Below are 23,769 nucleotides of genomic sequence, written 5' to 3'. Positions count from 1 at the left end.
TGAAGCTAGGAATTTTAATGCAGTGTCTCATAAAATAGTTACATATAATTTGAGACTATTTTCAGCGCTGTTATCCGTAACTTGTAGTCTCTGTATTCTTAGGTTAGTAACTTTGTACGTATTGACTCTGGCATACATGGACCAACCAGAAGTCTGTGAAGTTGTGAATCTAGGAAAGTAGCATGATATTTGCAAAAGGGTTGAAAGAGGAGTGTATATTGGAGCAAAAGTTGAGGTGTTTAGATGGATTATTGAGCTAACTTTTGTATGGAAGTGAAATGTGGATGTTGAACGTGAGAGGAAAAAAGAAGCTGCGACATGAACTATTGCCATCTTTAACATTCATACTGATGATTCGTAATTGAAAATTGTGTATAATTTTCTATAGGATTATTCAACCCTTATACTTGAAACTTGACCAGCTATATTTGGCTTTTGCCATGAAGGCGTCTCTTATTTATCTTTTCATGTGTACTCACATTTAGGCAACTAGTATATTGAAAAAATAAATTAAGCAGTGAGTAGAAAGAGGGTGTATAATAATTAAGCAAGATTTTTTCTTTCTCTAAAGCTAAACTTTTTATTGGCATAATAACCACCATACCTACTCATTCATTATGTGAAACATACAGTAAACTATTCCTATGTTTTAAGATAATTTTTGTTATTTAAGTTGTTGCTTGTCGTATGGTTTGAAGGCACATGCATTTTTTAAACCTATGATTCAGGAGAGTTACAAAATTACCATACTAATAACTCATTGGGAAAGGGAAAAATATGTGTATTCACCAACATACCATGTTTGTTTTTAAGATAAAGCGCCAGAGTTCAAACAACTTATGGTAATGAAAGGTGGCCTAAGCTTTGTGCAAATCATTAGTATCAGTTGCTCTTGTGTGAGATATTGGGCTTAGAAATGCCAAGCCTGGTCTTGAATGTATGCAATTACTGACATGATGAATAGTCTAAAGAGAATCATATGTACACATCTTCATAAGAACTACAGTTAGCTTATGTATGTCTGTGGTTGAAGTATTTGTTAACTTTGCCAAGGATAATTGATGAAGCATCAGTACTCTACTTCTTTGGGTAAACAGCCACAGTATGTTTGCCACAATTCCTCAGAAAGCTTCCCCAAATATGGGTGAAACATTTCATGCTTAGACAGTGCATTCAGTGACATTGTTTTTTAAAAGAATAGCTGATGTCAACAGTAGTTTCTAATTTTTGTGTGATCTGTTGAAAATCAATTAATGATGTTTGTTTTTGTTACACACACAATACATCTTCATTTATAATTATGTATACAGTATATTAGGTTCAATCTGAGGCACAGTGTTCATAAGCTCAATAACTCACAAGGACATTATATTTTGTTTTTTATCTAAGGAAGCATAGGCTAGGCTGTGACTTTTTGAATTTTAGGTTCTGTTTTGTATTTTATTTTGATGTTACATGGAACAGTAAGTTTATATTATTTTGCCCTCTTTGAGGAGTGCATAAATTGAACAGAATGATATGAATAGTTATTTGGTTGACTGTAATCAGGGCCCAGCGTACGTAGATCGTTTTAGCTGATCATAGGCTATGCTTATTATGGAAGTCAGTATAGATTTGAGCAACTTTTATACTTTTAGTCTAATTCTAGTTTCATGTCATTCAGAAATGAAAATAAGCTCGAATAAAATAGTTTAGAGCTAATGATTCCTTATTAAATGAAAAGAGGTACTGTACAAACATTTACATTTATATTTCATTCCCCAAAGCTCACTAGGACATTACCAGATATATCTGGATTTTCTAAATAATTTCCACCCCACAAATCCCAAGGCATCAAAAAGAAAGAAAGAAAGATAAGAAGTCTACAAATTGGGTGATGATTGGATGATTTTATTTTGTGTTTACATGACTGTACTGTGGTATTGCAGTGCTTTCTGTGGCTAATTTTAATTATTTAAGCACTTTTTAGATCATACCTTTGGATTTATTGTATTTGTAGATAATTAGGCTTGCCATTGCTTGTAGTTTTAATGCATAGACTGACATTTTTAGAATTAAATGAAGTGTGTACCTTACATGTGCATAGTTATAGGTATTGCAAGTTATTGAAAATTTTTGTAGTTGACATTTATACTCTTGATAATTCATTTGCAGCATCAGTGACATCTGGCAAGGATTCCAAAAAGGGTAAATATGATTTGCACTTTTTTCATGTTTTCCATTATCATTTTATATGGTAGCTAATTGGGCAATTGTAGCAGACTAATGCATTATTCATGTTACTGTATATGTAATACAGAATATTCCAAGGTTATGTCTTTTCTTACATTTTTTCTTGGGAGATGATTTTACATGTACTATTAATATTGACAGAACTTTCTCATTGAAATACACTCAGCATTGCCTTATATGTTATATTGATGTAACTCGTGTGGAAGTATTTTAAGTTGTGTGGTATCACTTTTATGCTTATTGATATAATGTCCATTTGTAATACTACTATTGGTGTTTAGTAATCAGCTGTGACATTGTAGGTAACCATATTGTGTCTTATGTTTCATTGGGATGGCTTTTTTTTTTTTTTTTTTTTTTTTTTTTTTTTTTTTTAAGACAACTTACAGAAATTTTTTAAATGCCTTGGTCATTTTTGTTGTTGATGTTTGCTACAAGGTATAGGGTTTTCACCACTGTTGTAGCAAGTTATGAGGCATCTATAAGAAGGACTTTTTTGTGCATAATTTTTTTAAATACTTAATAGTTGGTGCTGGTTATGTAGCTAGTTTTGTCGTATAATTGGTGGAAGAATTAATGCAAGCTGTTTTAAATAATGTATCTTTCATTTTATTACGTGGAATGGAAAGTTACGCGGTGTACTTTAAGCTGATGTGATGTGTTTTTGAATGTGAAGGTAACATAAGTACATGCAGTAGTACCTCAGACTTTGAACTTAATCCTTTCCAGAAGGCTGCTCGAAATACAATTTGTTCAAAGTATGAAACAAATACCCCTATAAGAAATAAAGGGAATCAGGATAATTCGTTCCAGCCAACCCAAAAGTCCCCCTTTTTTACATTTTTTCTTTTATTAATATGTTCAAAAGTTAAATTAAGAGAGTATAGGAATAAAACAGTACGTTATATGAAGTAAAATTTTCAAAACATTTTTGTTTCTGTGCACGATTTACAGTTTGGTGAAAATGTATTTTGGGTGCCTGTGTGTTTGTATGTGTTACATTACATTCTGGAGACTTGCCAGGTTAGAGTCAGTCTAATTGTTGTGGCAGCTGCAAGTGGAGGGACCTTAAGAGCAGGAGAATTAACTGCAACCTCTGTTGAGAAAATTGTAAAGAGAGATTCCTTATTTGCTTTGAGGTGTGCTGCGCTTTTCCATTTCTTGTGTGGCATAACAATTTATGGTTTGTTTCAGGCATAACTGTCTTCAAGGAATGCTGCTGTTATGAATAACTATATTTTTGTCTTTCAATTTGTGGATACATTTCTTTTACATAGATACTTTTTATTGAATCATTTGTTATAGAGTAGCCGCTGTTCGTCCTCAATGGAAATTCCACTTTCTGTGCTGTCTATACTGCCAGGCAATGGTGATATGACTACCTTGGCTCAATCAGTTCATACAGGCTTCCCTGATAGGAAATTCCGCTTCCTGTGCTTTCTATATTGCCAGGCAATAGTAATACGACTGCCTCATTTATGAATCTATTCTTAAGATTTTGAGTCAGGTAAAAACATTTGTAATATATGTCCCCATTTAGTTTTCTTCAATTTCAGTATCTCATACCAGCACCAGACCTGATATATAAAATTTGAGCAAATTATTATTTTTAGTTCTATAATTACCTAATGTGGAATAAAAGTGCTAGAACAATGATTTACAAAATTTGCTTTTTTATTACTCTAGGCAGTCATACAGGTTTACCCATATGTTTATCACTATAAAGTCAGACAAGGCATGTTTCAATAATGATAAAACTAGAAATATTAGGGCTGATAGAGAAACATGAATTTAGGGCTGTGGCTGTAGGAGAAGTAGCATGTTTTTAAGGTTAGTGAAACCATGGCAGTGATGTTACTGATATAAGACTAAATTGCATTAAGGTGTGATGTGTGGATTAGATTTCTGGGAGGGAATTAAACTTAGAATTCTAAAGAGTTTCACATCTTAATAAGAAGAATATCCAAGGCATACTGTATGATTTGAAGAATCTGGAGTACAGTAGTAGCTAGCACTGGATTTGCTCTGAATTTAGGCTTTTGACATGATACAGGCAGTCCCTGGTTATCAGGGGGTTGCTCCATTTTGACGGCTTGATAAGCAAAAATTGCTAATAACTGAAAATCTGCTATTTTCGGCGCTTATCGGCTTTTGGCGCAGCTAACCAGTTAATGGTGCCTCTGTTAGTTATGCACCGGCACCAACAGTACTCTGTTACTGTCGCCAATAATCGGAAATCAACGCTAGGCAAGCCCCATAAAACTGTATTTCTAATATCCATGGTACAGTATGGTCCCGAAATATGCGTGATCGGATTGTGCGATTCCCTTTTTATCCAGTCGCTAGTTCTCAGAAATAGATTTTCTGTATCTGCGAAGACAGAAGGCTCCTGCTCAGCCATTGGCTAAGATGGAAGGCTCCACCTCACGCACTTGTGACGTCATAGCGCTGTGCGTATGAATGGTCGGTATCATCATCATAGCCATTTCTATTGTTCTCGGTTGAGTGCTACCTCTTGTTACTCGTATTACTCAGATATGCTAAGTGTACTATTCTGATCATCCACATCATATCTGCATCTGCCCAAAAGTCGAAGTGGAAGACCTATTCTCTCGAAACTAAAAAGCTTGTCCTTAAGTTAAGGACAAAGGAAAGAGCATGGGCGAATCAACGGTAAGACGCATCTTGAAGAATAAGGAGCAGATCTTGAAGATGTGTTACTCTTACAGTTCATCAAGCCTTGATTCTAGGAGTTATGCATCCACGTGTAGCAAGGAGCTGATCGAGATGGAGTGCTATCTTATGCTATGGATCAGCAGGAAAGAGAGTAGTAAAAAAGTTTTACTGGGGAAGTTGCCATTTGCCTTGACCCTAATGGAGTTATTCCCATATGGTATGTGTATCGAAATCTGCGATTTTCCAGTTCTGTGAGGCCGTGGATCGACCAAATTCTCGCATAATTTGGTACCGCACCGTACTACTATCTATTTTTTGGGGGGGAAATACATATGTGCCTCTTTTTGCATACAGGATCTGCAAAAGTAGATATATATTACAATTCTTGATACTATTTCAATAGGTGAAAGCAAGTTAGTATCAGTATGAGCCATAATTCACCAGTATTACTGGTTATGTTAGGTGCTGTCAAAATTTGATCTTCTAATATGCAAATTCAGTAGCCCATAATGAAGTACAGTGTTCCCCCCATATTTGTGGGGTATGAGTACCAGACCCACCATGAATAATGGCTAGAATCCACGAATAGTTGAAACCCCTATAAATAAAAACGTTTAAAACGGCCTTTGTTCATGCTCGAACAAACCTTCATTCTTAACAATAGGATCATTTCTAGCGCCTAGCTGGATCCAGTTGAAAAGCAGATGAAATCGAGGAATCTCTTGATATCTGGCAATGCATGTGTAGATCGGGTGAAGAGTGGTCAAAGACCACACACCTACGCCACCGTGTCAGTCTTTTCTTTAACTAACTGCCTGGATGAGAGTCGTGGTTGACCCCTTCCGGCCTTTACCTGGTTCATTGCCCGTTTCGTTTGTGTTTAGTGTGTGTGTGCGCGTGTGAGTGTGTGGCTGATATTATGGCTTTGTCAATGTATATGCCCCGGAATTCCAGGTTTTCCGTGTTCTTGTTTTTTGGCCTCAGCGGCGACCGATCCCCACATCACGTAGCAGGTGCCGTTCTAATTTTTGTATTATAACGAATCCTTGTGAGGAATTCCGGGCATGAACTAAAGAGCAGTGGAAGTAGTTTTATAGCAAGAGAGAGCATCGGAGGGTTTCGACTCTTCTTCATAGTAGCGCTGTGCCTGTGTCTCCTTCCTTTTCTTCCATTGATTCATTGCTGGAAGTATCAGGAGGTCCTCAGGCTGATTTTTGTAATGTTGCCCCTTCTTCGGGAGTTAATTTGATTCCCGGGAAGGAGGAGGCTTTTTCATCATTCTCATTTATTCCAGAGTCGGAGGCGTCCAAGATGGCTGTGATTTGGAAGACGCTCAGACTAGGGGGTCCCCCTTCCTTGGAGGGGTTGCTAGCGCACTTTATGGAGGCTTGCTATTCTCCCCCTCCTCAGGCTGGCCAGGCCCTCCCCCCCTCCTCCCGGCCTTGTCTTCGTGGGTAGCCGAGGTCAGCCATCTTGTATTACTCCACCAGTGACTGTTGTCGCTTCTTTGAGTTGGAGGGAAGCCGTGGTGTCAGCCCCGTTGGTGACGTCACAGGATCAGTCATTGTGTATTCCTCCGCCAGTAGCGTCTGCTTCCCCTTCGGACCGAGGGAAAGCCGTGACGTCATCACCACTTGTGACGTCACTTCCATCGACGACGTAACTCCCGGTCGTCTCCTCTGCACTGCCTTTCTTAGCAGTGACGTCATCTCTGCCGCCCAGTTCACTGCATCTCCCTTCCATGTCATCGGAGCCTTCTCTTGCAGATCAGTCTGAGGTTATATGCCAGGCGGTGCTTAAGAGGTTGGACTCTGTTTTGGATGATAAGTTGGCTGCCTTATCGGCTGGGAGGACTGGAAGAAAACGTGTTGCATCGTCCCCGCCTCCTGCGAAGAGGTCGCGTAAGAAACCAGTGCTGTCTTCCTCTCCCTCTTCCCCCTCTACGCCACGTCGGTGTATCAAGTGTTGGAAGGCTAGGGACTTTGCTCTTTCTTTGCCTACAAGGGAGAAACAATGCAGACGTGTTCTCGAGAGTGTTGGTGTTTCGGAGAGTGTTAGTGTATCTTCCCTTGTGTGATCTGCAGTGGCTGCTTCGTCCTCTGCATTGAATCACGAGCGTGTTGCAACCTCCCCTGTCCGTGCACATCATGCAATTGCTCCTACTTCTCCAGAGCCTATTCGTTGCCATAAGGATCTCAAGGCGCCTGTCAAGAGGTCGAAGGTGGTGAGCGCTGAGTTGGTGCAGCAGGAGTCTTTGCCTGCCCCTCTCCCTGGTGCTTCCAAGAGTTCGACCCTGGGGGCTTCTCCTTCTATCTTGAGTGTTCGGGATTCCTCTCCAACTCATGTTCGTACGTCTGCCACACCCGTGACCATTCACGGACATGTTAACCCTTAAACGCCGAGCCGGTATTTCCAAAAGTGTCTCCCGTATGCCGGTGGCGTTCGCAAGTGAGCGCCGAAGCGGAAATTTTTTTTTTTTTTTTAAATCACAGCAAGCTTAATTTTCAAGATTAAGAGTTCATTTTTGGCTCCTTTTTTGTCATTGCCTGAAGTTTAGTATGCAGCCATCAGAAATGAAAAAAAATATCATTATCATATATAAATATTGGAATATATGACAGCACGAAAAAAATTTTCATATATAATTGTATACGAATCACGCTGTGAGCAAAACGATGAAAGCTAATGAGTTAATTATTTTTTTTTTGTATTGTACACTTAATTGCGATGATTTTGGTATCTAACAAATTGTAAAACGATCAAAGCAACACAGAGAAAATATTATCACAATATGCTGCATGAATTCGTAAGGCACGGACATAAAAAAAGTTTTAAAAAATTCACCATAAATCAAAATATTGTGCTAGAGACTTCCTATTTATTGCAAATTGAAGGTAATTGATTGAATATTACTAGACTGCAAGTGTTGTAGCTTACAATTGCAGTTTTCGACCATTTCGGTTGATTATAATTGACCAAAAGTAAAATTTTTTCTATTTATTGTTATATGAAAATATTTCAAAACTGATAAAAGCGACAACCATGGGTTGTTTGTTGTTGTATTCTACATAAAATTGCGCACATTTTCATATATAAAACTTTACATAACGGCTAGTATATAATAGTGCAAACATTACGATAATCGGACGAAAAAATTTATGATTTTTCAATGAATAGTAGGGTACTTTTTCCCAACCCTTATTCTACAGAAATACCTGAATCATTGTTATATATTGATTTTATAGGAAGAAGCATAATTTTCATTACAGTAATTAAAAACAGTGGAAACTTCAAACTAACGAGTAACTCGTCTATTCTATGCTGGTACTAACCTTTTCAAATGATGTTTTACTTAAGACAGCTTAAGCTGTTGCCTGTTTTTGGGTTAGCTATGCTTATTTCCACATCCACTTTAAAAAAAATTTTTTTTTAATCCCGAGATTTTTCTTGAGTACTATTTCTGTTTTGAATATGTATTGTTCCAGTGATTGATCTATTGGTCTATAGCAAATGAACAGAATTCAAGTTGTTGGGTATAGAGCAGGGTTTGATTTACTGCAATTTCTTATTAAACATCATCATATTTATATTTGTTCACATTGTACAATTTGCTCATCATGTATGCTCAATAAAATTACATCTGCAAACAAATCTTCCCTGAATATGCCATGCTTTAAGTAATCATATTAATTCTAACAACTTAGCCTTTGCTGTTTTAAGTTCATTACCACACAGTGTTCTAGATGTTTTGTTGAAGCTGTGATCAAATTAAGGAACGATCTTCCTAGCCTAATTGTGTTGTATAATTACTGGAACTTCAGAAGTTCAAACTAGGTGCAAATGCTTTTTTGTTGAGCATGCTCACCTAAGTGCCATTTCACTGTAGTATGTCTTTTTCTGTGCTATTTCTCTGAAGTATTTTTCTTTGCTTTTCTTACATTGGGTTTGTAGTATTCTGCTTTTCCATTTAGGACTGCAGCTTTGATGATAATAATAATAATAATAATATAGCACTTTTGCATGCTTGGTTTTGTTTCACAAATTTTCAAAAGACATATTTTAAGCAAAATGTAAACCGCATATCCTTTTTTGTGTTCATGACACTGATGAAAATTTTTTTTAGTCATGTCCTTTCAAGTTAAATTATTACAGTATGAATGAACAAAAAGGTAATTACTTTGTTTGGAGTATATTGAAGTCAGCAACTATAAGACTATAAGTGAGCCTTGAGAATGTGGTCTCTGGTTCTCCTTGCCATAAATATGGAAGCATCTTGAAAGGTTTCAGGACAGAGTGCAATAGTGTGCACTTCTGCTAGATGTGGTGCTGGAAGTTTTTTTTTTTTTTTTTCTTAGGTCATAGGATCATATTCTCATCAGAAGGGATGTTCTGCAGAAATGTATTGGGGTCTTTGCTCTTTTAAGTACTTACTGTATATCAATGATTTTTATAGATTTAATCATAAACATTGGGCCAGCTGCAGGTTTGGTCATAAATACTATTCTTTTTCAGCGTTAGGATAAAAAGCATTGTTCTACAGATGGCAATAGATTTAGCACTTATAAGATTCATCATTGTTATTTTTGTTAGCAATTTCTTTGATTAAACTTTGCCTTAAAAAATACCAAAGCAGTAGAATTATGGTAATTTTTAGGTTGCAGCTTGTTTTCCTTGACCTAAACTGTACTGCAGCTCTATTGATTTTAGTCCTGACTTTTGAGAAAGTGATGAGGCTTTACCAGTCATTCTTTTAAGATGTGGCTCTGCATTTTTGTTTGTTTTGTTTGACAGTAAAGCTTTTTTAAATGCAGTAAATTTGCTTTGAGAGTGAAAGACATACATCGTCTAATTGTTAAATGGTTGTTAGGCATTTTATTGTTTTAGCTTAAATTATATTTGTGATAGACTGTTGTATAATATTTACATATGCAGTATTATTTGATACATTTATATTTATGTTGTTTTATCTGGAAATGATCTAGGAATAATGGGTGATACTTAGATAACTGTATGTTTGATTTCTTGCACTTTCTTCTGCCTCTGTGTTACTCTTATGAATTCTGTAGTTTATACTATTTGTATGTGGCCTACTATTCTTTAGTTATGCTTTTATTCACTTCACTTTATTTCTTAACTAAATTATTTTCTTGTGAACCTCCATAATTTTGCAAAATTGTTTGGAGATGCTGTGGTTTTCTATTTTCATGTAAGATGTTTCCTATATACCTTCAGACTTTGGTAAAATGGCTCACCTAGTGAATCTAATCTCATTGAGTAGCATTGGGTTAAGGAAGCCAAAAATGTGCTGAGCATGTCATGGAAAATCCTCCTTTATGCCACAGTGTGTAGAGACACTGCTCAGAGAAAAAAAAAGAAGGAAGAATATGTAAAAAATTGTTTGTGACAGCTTTCTAATATTTAGAGCTTGAGTTATTCAGGAACTTGGATCTCTATGATGAAAGGTTTAGGGTATAAATAGAATTTGAACTGTGACCTCAGTAGATGAATCACAGGACATAGTAGAAAGGATGTTTCTTATGACACTGTTTGTATTTGTTTGTTCTGGAAATAGTTAAAGACCATGTCACACAATTAAGATTATTTCAGCCTGAATAAGAATTAATTACTGCACATATGAGAAGTAGCCTTTATTTCATTAATGTTAGTAAATTCTCAAAATTAATCGCAATACATACAGTCTTTTCTTTAACATATATTGGATACTATCTGCTTGTTGCATTTTTTGCTTGTTTTTGTATTACTGGTCCCTTGCATTGTTTCCATGGTCTTGAGTTCAAACGTCAAAATTGAATTTTGCTCATGTTACTGTAGTGTTTCTTTATAGGGGTTAAAGTATTCTTGTTTTTATTATTGGAGTTTTCTTTGTAAATTGGTGCTTGGGTCTTTTATAGAGCCTATCTAAATACGCATGGAAAATATAAATTGGGCTTAACATATTTTTTATATGATTAGGATGTTTTGAATAGGTGTTAACTCAACCCTTGTCCTGCATACAATTGAAGGATGCCCATATTTTTTTTAGGCTGTGTGAATGGAAAAGCCATTGTCATAAAAGAAGTATCAGGTAGATCTCAACTTTGACCAATCTACCTATATCCTTTCTAAAACATCTTGCAATGCAGCACAGCCAGAGTAGCTGATGTTAGTTGGATAGTGTAGTTGTTTTCTCTGCATACTTTGGTGAAAGAGGCTATACCAGACTGGTTGACTGGTTGTCACCATCATGTTGGCATCCATTGCTTGGGTGCCATCAAAAGTTTATGGTGCAAGGGCTGACTCCTGTTGGTTAACGGTGAATAAAATAGTATTTTCTTGATAACCATCAAAGGATAGAGTTGTTGAATATAAAAGGCCATCATAATGGTAGTAACCAGAAGCTGGGGCAGCCTTCCAGGATTTTGGCCAATTGTAGCTAAGTAGGATGTGGGTTCCTTGTAGTTCTGATATGTAGTAATTATAGATTGGCATGATTGTCTATTAGATAGGTGGGTAGACATTATGCAGGTGTAAGAATGAGGACATCCTTCTGTTTGATGATTAAAATGATATATATTCCTCTTCATCATTTTGTCTGCTGGAGAGTTGAATTATTCATTGTGAGGAGGTCAGGAATTTGTATGATTCATAGATGTGATAGTTATTGTGTTTGCTGCAACTGCATACCATTTATTCATGGTCAGTTTGATGTGCTTCTTGATTTTTGGGTTTGAGAAGCCATTGCTTAGTATCTGGGTTTTCCTGTTGATCTCTTTTCTGGGTTTGGTTCCAGTTAAAATACCCACTTTGAGTGTTTTCTATGCCTTTTCAGGCAGAGGCTTAGGTCAGTGGACATGGTGTAGACAGTTGTGGGGTATCAAGTGGTGTCTGGGTCATCTGCATGCAGAGGAGCTTCTCTAACTGGTAGAATGGAGGATGGATGTATCTTTGAAGGTTACTCTAGGCTGGTCTTTGTTCATGCAGTCAGAATCACACTGAAGGACCATCTTCCAATGTAATCAGTTACCTGGGCCATCCATATGAGATTGAAGTACTTTAATAAAAACAATTATTTGGGATGAATCTTCTCTACTGTTAAAGATAGCTTATATCTCTGCACCAATAGGCAAAGAGATATGAATAAGCTATCTTTAACAGTAGGTAAGTTTCCAAATAATAAAGTTTGTTATGAAAATTTATATAATAATAATAATAATAATAATAATAATAATAATAATAATAATATGTGATGGACTCCTAGGAGGCAGGATGCAACCCGGAACCCCACGCTATAAATACCACCCAGTCGAATTGGAGGACTTGTGATAGACCAAAAAGAAATAATAATAATAAATAATAATAATAATGATAATCAGAATAATCAGCTATGTTGCTTTCATAGGAGAGACAACAAGCAATCAGTAATGAACACCTCACTATTTTTTTAATTTTTGCTCATCAACCCTTTCAAAATAAGAAAAAACAACAGAATTTATTACATCTCTGACTTGAGCTTTGATAATTCAGTCACAAACTGTAGCATAGCATGAGCAACTACGTATTATGGATAGTACATGCCTGTTCTTTTACAAAACAACTACATATTGAAAGTAAAATTAAATGTTCCTTCTTGATTGGAATGAATGTAGGATACTTATGTGATCTTTATCCTACTTAGAATGGAATTATCAGAAAAAGACAAGTGTGAATATAAACTAAATTCTGGTAATGCAACCATCATATTAATGGAGATCTATGATAGAGGGATGCCTTACTAATTGGAAGACTTATTATTTATTAGCCTATGTGGTGAGCTTTGTTTTTGCTTCTGAATTGTGTGCGTATTTGATTTACTTAAGGTTCACCAGTTTGTCACTTCATCAAGCATTTTACTTAAATTTATCCTGTCACTTTGGCTTGAGTTCTTCTCTCTTCCTAAAAGCACAGTAGTATGATGTTAAGTTACCTTTAGATATCACTTAATATAAATTCACTGTTGTAATCCTAAAGAAATTTAAAAGTTGAGGAAGAAATATTTTTTTCTGTCAACTTATTACTATTGTGGAATTATTTATTATGTAAATGTAAGTGTTCAGTTAAATTTTGGTTTTTGTTAATCAGGACAAATTTTTATAAAAGCCTCTTAGGAATTTATGGAGTCTGTCAGGGACAGTAATTTATGGTCTATATTTGCAATTCATGAAATCCATTTTCTGTAAAGGCAAACATAGAGTGTGTGTGTGTGTTTGGTGGGTGTTTGTGTGTTTGTGGAAGTAAGTGCAAGTTAGGCGCATCATGTGGTGGCTGGCCTAATTGGGTTAAGTGTGTGTGTGCGTGCTGCGAGTTTACCTGTTGCATTTACCAATCAGCTTAAGTTCTGAATTGTAGTTCTTCAGTTTAGGCACTCTCCTACTGTGATACAGTGCTATTCAGAGCTTTGAATGCACTGTATTAAATTTAATTGATAATTATACTTGTAAATATAATATACTTTTTATTTTATCAATACATTAAAACATTCCTTTGAGGTATGTCTGTTACTGTATTATCAGGGGATCATATTTTTTTGTCATTTGTGAGGTCACCTGAATCCTTTTAGGCTAATCCAAATGGTAATGTAGCAGTGGCAAGTTTTCCTGCTACTCACAAAAAAAGCAGTTATGGGAGTAGAAGGGCTGCTCAAACGTGACCAGGGATTTAGCAGATTATGGCAAAGACCGTTGTTACAGTTGCTAGTTTGAGGATGAGAAGTTGTATAGATGTTGGTGTTATAGGTTGTGCTGGTGACTGAATCTTGTAACTTACAATTTTTTATATAGTTTTGCTCTATAGTTTTTACCTTTATGTGTGGAGATAGTGAGTTTAGTGTCAAAAGCAAAAGATGCAAGTGATTAGTGGGAATGTGCAATGTGTTATTCTGTCATATATACTATGAAGATACTAATACTATAATCCTAAAGCAACTGGAGGTCTTCAAAAACTGTGGGTAGTATGATGTAAGAACTTTGCATTGTGGGTAAGTCAACATTTGTTATTTAAGGGAACATATTAATTATAGATAATGCATTCATTATTGCATAGGCTTATAGAGCTACAATTATGTGTAAGCTTGTGCTGTATTCGTTTAAATGTGTCATTTCTGGACTTGCATTGCATTTTTTTGCAGCAAAGTCTATTTACATTCATATTTTTTGATTGATGGACTTGGATGAATAGAAAGCAGAATTAAAGAAGGAATTTTTTTAATGCTATCATATTAATAAACTTGGTGGAAAATGTGATAATGTCTGAGAGAGACATTATCTCACATGAGAAAGTCATTGCTGCATGTAGCATGATGATAATCTTTATTGTCTGACTTTAGAATTCTTCCTGTCACATACCCATAAGGACAGTCTTAAATTAGGTTACTGAAAGTCTCATCACTTATTTTCCATAATGACTTATATTGTAAACGGTCCTGTTCATCGTAGTGTTCATTACCAATGCTAAAGATAAAGTCTGAACCTCATTCTGTATTTTAAGTCCTCTTGATGTTTTGAAACATCAGCATTAATAGAAAAGAAGCATTCAATAAGATGATGATACACACTCACTACGTAAATGAAAGCTATAAGAAACTACATCCCATGCAAGATACAAGCTTGTAAAAAATAGTTACTAGATAAGCCTGAATTGCTTGAACTGGGCATATTGATTTTTCTGCTAAATTGTGTTTTCTTATAAGAAAAGGAGAATTCTTTCTTAAAGGATCCTCATTCTTGGCCAGGAATGATGGACCAGGGGTCAATAATAATTGATTATCAGCAGTTTGTGTGATATATTGTCCCTGTTTAAGAGAGCCCAATTCACTAATAAGGGCTCCTGATGCTAATGCAACCAGGAAGATTGCCTTTTGTAGCATGTGAGTTGTGGTTGTGTTGGGTCTGCTGAATTGAGGGGTACATAAAAGTTAAATACCCTGTTCAGGGACCAAGTAATTGGAAGTCTTTTGGGAGCAGGTCTTAGTAGAGCAAAAGACTGAAGAAGGGAAGTAACAACTTCTATGCTGGAGTCAATCTTGAATCCATAAAGCAAGGGTTCTGTTAACGCTGCCCTGTATACCATGATTGTTGTAAACGCAAGATGTTTGTCTTCAAAGAGGTATATAAGAAAATTCAAAAATGTTTCTGTAGAAAGCATGACTAGGCTCTCAGTGTGGACATATTTTTGTACATGAACTTTCCTGCCAGATATATACTTAGCTTACGTCCCTGACGTCACGACAGAATTCAAAACTCGCGGCAAATGCGACAGGTAGGTGTATGAACCAATCCCCCTTTCCAGTCATAATTTTTCTGTCGCCGGTGTCGACTACATCTGTTGTCGATACCTCTCGATTTTGGATTATTACTCGTTTTCGCCCTGGATTGTTTCATCGGACTTTTGGTGAAGTACCTGCTCCTTGGCTTGGCATTTGCGATTTGTGGACCGGTTTTGGATTATTCTTTTGATTATTCTTGGAATTTCATTATGTCTGATTTGGAAATTAAGAAATCAACTATGTTCAGAGTTTGTTCTGTTAGCGATTGTAAGGTGAGGCTACCGAAAGCTGCGGTAGACCCTCACACAGTATGCATGAGGTGTAGGTGGGAATGACTGCTCATTTATTAACCCTTGTAATGAATGTGGTAATTTGAATGAAGAAGAATGGAAGGCGCTTTCTTCTTATGTAAGAAAGCTTGAGAAGGACAAGGTTAGGAAAGCTTCATCTAGGAGTTCTAGTAGGTCTCGCGCTAGCGAGTTTGAAGTTGATAACCCTGTAGTAGACGTAGCGCCTTTACCAGTTTCAGCCCCTGCTTCCTGCACCGAACCCGAAGATGCGCCTTCGGAGGTGGACACTATGAGAGCCACTATTCGCAGCATGGAGCTGAAAATTAAAGTGCTAGAAGGTAAGAGTGATAGCAATTTGTGCAGTGATCCCAGTGCAGTGGAGGGTGCGTCTGATCGGCTCCCTAATGCTTCTAGGCCTAGACCTCTTCCAGACTCCCAGACCCAGTGGAGGAGGAAAGTCGAAAGCCGCAGGAAGGTTAGGGAGAACCCCCACCGGTCAGGCGTCCCCTCGGTAGCGCCTGATGTTCGATCCCAGGCTACCTTGGATCGCGCCAAGAGAGAAGTCTTACGGCAATGCTTCTCGTCTTCGCCTTCTCCTTCGCCCAAACGTGGTTGGAGCTCCTCGGAAGCTTCTCGGCCGTTGAAGAGATCCTGGCAGGCTTCTTCCGCTCTCCCCTCCAGCCCTGAAGTTTTTTCGGAAGATCCTGGATTGGATGTCAAGAAACCGAGGATTTCTTTGGAGTTTCGCTCTCCTAGTAAGGATCGAGCTGCGTCTCCCGTGAAGGACTTTGTTAAGTCTCCTACACGTGTGTGGCTAGTCTGCAGGTGCAGATTAACGGCTCTGGCTGACTCCTTGATTGTGACTTCTGGTCGTAGAAGGACGTCTCGCTCCCGGTAAAGAAGTCCAGGCGCTCTTCTCCAGGCTTACGCTATCGTCAGTAACCGCCCTCTCTCCAGGAGTGGATCGTAGTACGAGGCGCTCTTCAAAGGACAGGCGCTCTCCTGCGGACATCGTTTCTCCGTCGGACAAGGGGCATGCTTCCCGTAGACGAGCCTCTCCTGACAGGCGCTCGTCTCAGACAGGATCTCTCCCGCTGGCAGACGCCAGGAGCCTGGTAGGCGTTTTTCTCATGGTAGCCGCTCTCCTTCAGGCTTTCGCTCTCCTGTGACCAGACGCCCTTTGGTAGACAGGCGCTCTTCTCCTGTCAGCCGCCCTTCGCTTAGCAGGCACCAAGAGCCTGGTAGGCGCTCTTCTCCTCAAGGCGCTCTTCTCCCGATTTTCGCTCTCCTCGTGTTAGGCGCCGGGAATCTGTCAGACGCTTCTCGCCTGGTAGGCGCTCGTTCGCCAAGAGATTCGCTTCTCCCCACCCCAGCAGGTCGCACCAAGGAAGCCTGATAATCGCTTCCCGCATGACAGGCGCTTCTTCGCCAGGCAGCCGCTCTCCTTTAGACAGGCGCCAGGAGCCTGATAGACGCTTTTCGCCTAATAGGCGCTCTTGCCTAATAGGCGCTCTTCGCCTAATAGGCGCTCTTCGCCTGATAGGCGCTCTTCGCCAGATTTTCGCCCTGCGTTCGTTAGGCGCCAAGAGCCTAGAATACGCCCTCATCCTGACAAGAAGGAGTTTTCAGGCAGAAGCTCAACGGAAGCTTCCCCGGTTAGATGTCAGAGTTCTTCCAGACGTTCTTCCAAGGATGGACTCTCGGCTGAGGACAAGACAGCCTTTCATCGTAAGGATCGTGAAGGATCTTCGGCGGAAGAAGAACAGGATCCCTCGGAAGAAGAAACTCCTAAAGATTCCTCCGTTTCTTCATACAAGCGTTTGACGGACCTGTTGCTTCAGGAATTTGGAGACGCCCTTTCTCCTGTCGCCCCGCCCTCGCCTCTTTCGTTATTTTCGACTTCGAAAACTTCGAAGGTTTCATCCTGTGTCAGGATGAAGCCTGCAATCTCTATGAAGAAGGCGCTTAGAGGTTTTGGTGAGTGACTTCTTTCGAAGGAAGAGAAAGGGAAGACGGTGTTCTCTTTCCCTCCTTCTAAGCTTACTGGGAAACTAGGATTCTGGTATGAATCGGGAGAACCCTTGGGCCTCGTTCTTCCATCCTCGGCAGACTCGGACTTCTCTTCACTGGTGGATTCCTCTCGACGCTCTGCCCTCATGTCTGCTAAGACTACATGGGGGATGAATGAGCTTGACCACCTGTTGAAGGGAATGTTCCGAGTCCTGGAGGTGTTTAACTTCCTAGACTGGTCTTTGGGCGTTTTGGCCAAGAAGACGCAGACCCCGGATTCCATTTCTCCTGAGGATCTTATCGTGTTCTCACGTGTATGGACAAGGCAGTGAGGGATGGATCGAGTGAAGTAGCTTCACTTTTCGGAGCGGGAGTGATCAAGAAGAGATCTGTGTACTGTTCGTCCTGACGAAATCAGTATCGCATGCTCAGAGAGCCTCTCTCCTGTATTCTCAGCTCTCTCCTCAACTCTTCCCTAAGAAGATCGTTCAGGATGTTTCTTGTGCCCTTTCAGCTAAGGCTACACAGGACATGCTAGCCCAGTCTACCAGGAAGCCTCACTCTTCTTTCCAAGAGAGAGACTCCAGTTAGGCAGGAGCCCTTTCGAGGAGTCCCTCCTGCCAGAGCTTCTTCCTCTAGAGGATCTAGACCCACTAAACGAGGGAAGACCTTCTCTAGATCCATCAGAGGGAAGAAGTAGGATTCAAGTCCTCCAGACATCAGTGGGTGCCAGACTTCTGAAGTTTGCCGACGTCTGGCCCAGAAAGGGGCGGACAGCTGGTCACTCTCGATTGTCCGCAAAGGCTACCTCATTCCCTTCTTATCAAGACCTCCGTTGACGACGACTCCGAGGGAGTTGGTAGCCAAGTACAAGGACCCCATCATGAATCAAGCCCTCTCTCTAGCAGTAGATCTTATGCTGGAGAAGGAGGCGATAGAACTAGTGAAAGATCCTCATTCTGCGGGTTTTTACAACAGACTGTTCCTAGTTCCCAAGAGCTCAGGAGGATGGAGACCGGTTCTGGATATAAGCGCCCTGAATGTCTTCGTAGAAAAAAGGAAGTTCGCCATGGAGACAACTTCTTCAGTGTTGGCGGCTCTTCGTCCAGGGGACTGGATGGTGTCCCTAGATCTTCAGGACGCTTACTTCCATGTGCCTATCCATCCTTCTTCACGGAAGTTTCTGAGATTCATGATGGGAGGGAAGATCTTCCAATTCAGGGCCTTGTGCTTCGGCCTTTCGACAGCCCCTCAAGTTTTCACGGGTTTAATGAAGAATGTAGCGCAGTGGCTACATTTGGAGGGAGTGAGGCTGTCTCTCTATCTAGACGATTGGCTGATCAGAGCAAGCTCACAAGAAAGATGTCTGGAGGACCTACAAAAGACACTGACTTTAGCAAGTTCGTTGGGGCTTCTGGTGAACTTCCAGAAGTCACAATTAATCCCCAGTCAAGAGCTGATATATCTGGGGATTCGGATGGTTTCTCCGGATTTTCGGGCATATCCGTCACCAGAGAGGATTGCTCGTTGCCAAGAGAAACTAACGACCTTCCTAGAGAAAGATGCATGCACAGCGAGGGAGTGGATGAGTCTGTTGGGGACACTTTCCTCGCTGGAGCAATTCTTTTCTCTAGGAAGGTTGCATCTCAGACCTCTCCAATTCTTCCTTTACCGGAACTGGAGGTGTCTCTCTCTAGACCTGGAATTCTCCTTCAGGATATCAAAAGGAATCAAGAAGGACCTTCTGTGGTGGACAGATCCTCTCCGATTTGCAGAAGGTCTGTCTCTGTACATGCCAAACCCGAACCAAGTATTGTTGTTTTCGACGCGTCGGAGACGGGTTGGGGTGCGACCCTAGGGTCAAGAGAAGTGTCAGGCACCTGGGAGGGGGGGGGGAACAGGTGTCCTGGCACATCAACAACAAAGAGTTGATGGCAGTGTGGTTGGCGTTTTAAAAGCCTTCGAGCCCCACGTCCGAAATGCTATAGTTCAGGTCAACTCGGACAACACCACAGCCTTGGCTTACATAAGAAAGCAGGGGGGGACACACACTTTCTCCCTGTACGAAACAGCGAAGGACTTGCTGTTGTGGTCTCAGGCAAGGAAGATCGTTCTCCTCACCAGGTTCGTACAGGGAGAAAGGAATGTCAGAGCCGATCTCCTGAGCAGGAGGAAATCAAGTGCTCCCTCGGAGTGGACTCTGCACTCAGAAGTTTGCCAGGACCTGTGGAGGTTATGGGGCAGACCTCATATCGACCTTTTTGCGACAGCAAAGAACAAGAGAATAGACCTCTACTGCTCCCCGATCTAGGACCCAGGAGCAGTGTCAGTCGATGCTTTCCTTCTAGACTGGAGAGGTCTGGACGTCTATGCTTTTCCTCCATTCAAGATTCTGAGTCAAACACTCAGAAAGTTTGCGGCCTCGGAAGCGACAAGGATGACGCTGGTAGCTCCATTCTGGCCGGCCCAAGATTGGTTCACAGAGGTACTGGAATGGCTAGTGGACTTTCCAAGAGCTCTTCCACAAAGAGTAGATCTGCTCAGACAACCCCACTTCGACAGGTATCACAGAAACCTCCCGCTCTCAATCTGACTGGCTTTCGACTGTCAAAAGTCTTGTCAGAGCGAAGGGGGTTTTCAGCTAAGGCAGCGAAGGCTATCGCATCAGCTAGAAGGCCCTCTACCCTTAGTGTCTACCAGTCGAAGTGGGACGTCTTTCGCCGTTGGTGCAGAAACCAGAAGCTTTCCTCTTCCAGTACCTCTGTGACCCAAATCGCAGATTTCCTGGTTTTTCTCAGGGAAAAATGCGGTCTTGCAGTTTCGACCATCAAAGGATATCGGAGCATGTTAGCAGCTGTGTTTAGGCACAGGAATTTAGATATCTCCAACAACAAAGATCTACATGATCTGCTAAGATCTTTTGAAACTTGCAAGAAGCCCTCGTCTCAAATTCCGAGCTGGAACCTGGATGTGGTTCTTCGTTTCCTGAGGTCCTCGAAGTTCGAACCTCCCCAGTCATCTTCTTTCAAGGATCTTACGAAGAAGGCTCTGTTTCTTTTGGCTTTAGCATCTGCCAAAAGAGTTAGTGAGCTTCATGCTCTAGAAGGAAGGGTAGGTTTCAAAGGAGATTCCGTGATTGTTCCTTCCTTCCTTCTTTTCTAGCTAAGAACGAGAACCCCTCAAATCCTTGGCCAAGGAGTTTTGAGGTTCCAGGCTTAGCTCCCCTGGTAGGGGAAGAGCCAGAAAGAACTCTTTGCCCTGTGAGGACTTTAAGATACTACCTCCAGCGGAAGAAGTCTCTTAAGGGCATTAAGGACAGACTTTGGTGCTCTGTAAAGGATCCCAGTAGACCATTGTCTAAAAATGCTTTGTCCTTCTTTATTAGAAGCCTCGTGAAGGAAGCACATTTGGCTTGCGGTGAGGATCACTTCAAGCTTTTGAAAGTCAAGGCTCATGAGGTAAGAGCCATTGCTACGTCCTTGGCTTTCAACAAAAGAATATGTCACTCCAGAATCTGATGAAAGCAACATTCTGGAGATGCAATTCAGTATTCGCGAACCACTACCTTAGAGACGTCAAGATTACTTACTTACGAGAAGTGCTTCGCGTTAGGCCCGTATGTATCGGCGGATTCGGTGCTGGGGCAGGGAGCTGAAGCATATCCTTTGTAAATTTTTTCCCCTATTGTTTGTGTTGTGTTTTTATGGTTGTTTGAAAGAGGATGCGGGTAGGCATCTCTTTCTATTCATATTGCTAACATTTAGAATGGTTAGGTGATCGGTTTGTGCTAGAGCTCCCTGCATTGGTAGTGGTCAGGCTCTGTCATTTAAGAGGGCGAATCCCCATTGACATGATCCGACTTGGATTCTACTGAGTAAGTGGATATCAAATCCCTTCGGTAGACCCAAAGAGTCTTTTCAGCTGTAGGTCACGCCCTCGCTGTAGCTCTTCAGGCTTTGCAGACTAATAGACAGTAACTATGAAGTCTTCAGCCTTATCAGGTAAGAACCAAGGTTTGTTAGTATCCTACAACAGATGTTGTTTCCCCTTTTTCCTTGTTACCTCTGTCTTTTTCCCTCCACCAAGGGTGTCAATCAGCTAAGTATATATCTGGCAGGAAAGTTCATGTACAAAAATGATATTGTTATTTTACAATAAAGTTTTGTACATACTTACCTGGCAGATATATACGATTGATGGCCCTCCCAGCCTCCCCTCAGGAGACAGGTGGAAGAAAAATTATGACTGGAAAGGGGGATTGGTTCATACACCTGCCACCCAGCGGCGGGTGGGGTAGATCACCTGACCTACCTGTCGCATTTGCCGCGAGTTTTGAATTCTGTCGTGACGTCAGAGACGTAAGCTAAGTATATATCTGCCAGGTAAGTATGTACAAAACTTTATTGTAAAATAACAATATCATTTTAATCATGTCTTCCATACAGCGGACTCGTATTGCCGGATAGATGATGTTCATAATTTTTGTACTAGGTACCTAGCAATGTTGGGTGAGTATGTTTAATGGTAGATGCTATTTAAAAAATCCACATGTGAAGGTCTTGGCTCAGAAAGGAGGATGCGTATACGACTTTCCCTCCTACTTTCCAGGAGAGCACAGCGGCGATAGTGGCATACGTCTTTTCGCCTGCTGTTGAAGTAATAGTGTATGCTAGTGTCCCCCTAATCTATGATAGACACTTTTATCAAGAATTGAGACTTACTGAAAGGTGCCTGTTTGGTCAATTTGTGGTTATTAGGTAGGATGTTCCTTTGAAGGTTAGGAGTTTGTTCAAAACCTTCAAAATCTGGTGGGACAATGGAGGAAAAAGATATATTGTATTCCATTTGTTCCAGTCTTGTAGGAAGGCATCTCTTGCGGTTGCCTGACTGTCCAAATTCGTGGACACATACTGGGAGTTTGTGATTCTTGTATGTGGCAAACAGGTCCACTTCTGTTTGTGGAAGCAGGTTGGCTATTGTTTGAAAAGAGTGGTCATCCAATGTCCACTCTGTTGAGGCTGTAGTTTCCTTGATAAAGTGTCTGCTTTTACATTGGGAGACCCTGTGAGGTGAATTGCAGACAGGTGCCACTTCTTTATTTGTGCCATTTGAAGGATGGCTAACATTATCATATTGAGAGGAGGTGAGCGTGATCCCAATTTCTTGATGCAGGACATCGCATCTGGGGTTTGAGTTTTTTGCGAGACAAAAAGACAGCCATTGCTTCAGGAAATTGATATGGCAAATCTTCAGAGTAGCTGACCGCCTCCCTGCCACCTGACGATTCCCAATGTCCTCCCCAACCTGTCAACGAGGCATCTTTGTGTATTGTCACTCTTACAGATGGAGGAGTTGGGGTGACCTGTTTTGTTCATGTTTTTCAATTGTAATCTGAGCATTGATCTATTACTGATGAAAACTGCAGCACACCCATCATACACTCTAATGTCCATCTGGAAACACAAGGCTGTGTCAGGAAATTTTTGAGGTTTTCATGGGGATAGACAACAGGCCATGAATAGTATCCCTGAGTTTTTATTGGGAGAGACAACAGGCCATGAATAGTACCCCTGAGTTTTTATTGGGAGAGACAACAGGCCATGAATAGTATCCCAACACAGTACCAGCCACTGAAAACGTCTGCTGGGCGTGAGGCGGGAATTTTTCCAATTTATTATAAGACCTTTTGACTGGAGTCTGTTGACTTCGTTATCCAGTCATCTAGGTAAGCTATTAGTTGTATTCCTTCTTTCCCGAGTTCTTGAACAACTACCGTTACTAATTTTGTAAAGATTCTTGGGCAATGTTTAGCCCAAAAAGCATGACCGCCTAAAACGGGCTTTTCGTCCTTAAAACTTGCTGCCAAGAGCATACAACAGATGTCGCACAGATCTCGTGACCAAACAAATTTGTCCTGATTGTTACACAGACTATGTTCATGGCAGGTGGTATGGGCCATAACCATTGGCAAAAATTGAACAGAGCAATTTGCTATGGGATATTTTAACTGAGGGTTATGGCTAATGGTGGTCCAGTAGTGTAAAAACTAAGTTGTTATTAGAAACTAATTAGTATAAATTGTTTTTAATCAGGGACACTCCTGTAAATACCAGTATCATTAGTAAATCTCATTCTACTGGTTAATTTGACTACATGTTTATAGTTTTAGTACATTTTATAAAATATCTATGTTAACTTAGGGTGGCCTCACACCAGGCCTTTTTTTCTCCAGCAGCGAACTGTTGCTGCCAAAAATGGAAA

General features: G+C 40.3%; 1 protein-coding gene across 1 annotated transcript in view; it reads left to right on the top strand.

Moving 5' to 3' along the window:
• Window positions 1-23,769, top strand: part of LOC135216856 (ubiquitin carboxyl-terminal hydrolase 16-like) — a 426,609-nt gene that overhangs the window by 50,689 nt on the left and 352,151 nt on the right. The window contains 1 exon segment of the mRNA XM_064252406.1: window positions 2,155-2,187. Within this exon segment, the coding sequence (XP_064108476.1) occupies window positions 2,155-2,187 (33 nt within the window).

Source organism: Macrobrachium nipponense, chromosome 11, assembly GCF_015104395.2.
Source record: "Macrobrachium nipponense isolate FS-2020 chromosome 11, ASM1510439v2, whole genome shotgun sequence".
NCBI classification, from domain to species: domain Eukaryota; kingdom Metazoa; phylum Arthropoda; class Malacostraca; order Decapoda; family Palaemonidae; genus Macrobrachium; species Macrobrachium nipponense.
The sequence above is the reverse complement of the archived record's forward strand: the minus strand, read 5'-3'. Positions and strand labels throughout refer to the sequence as shown.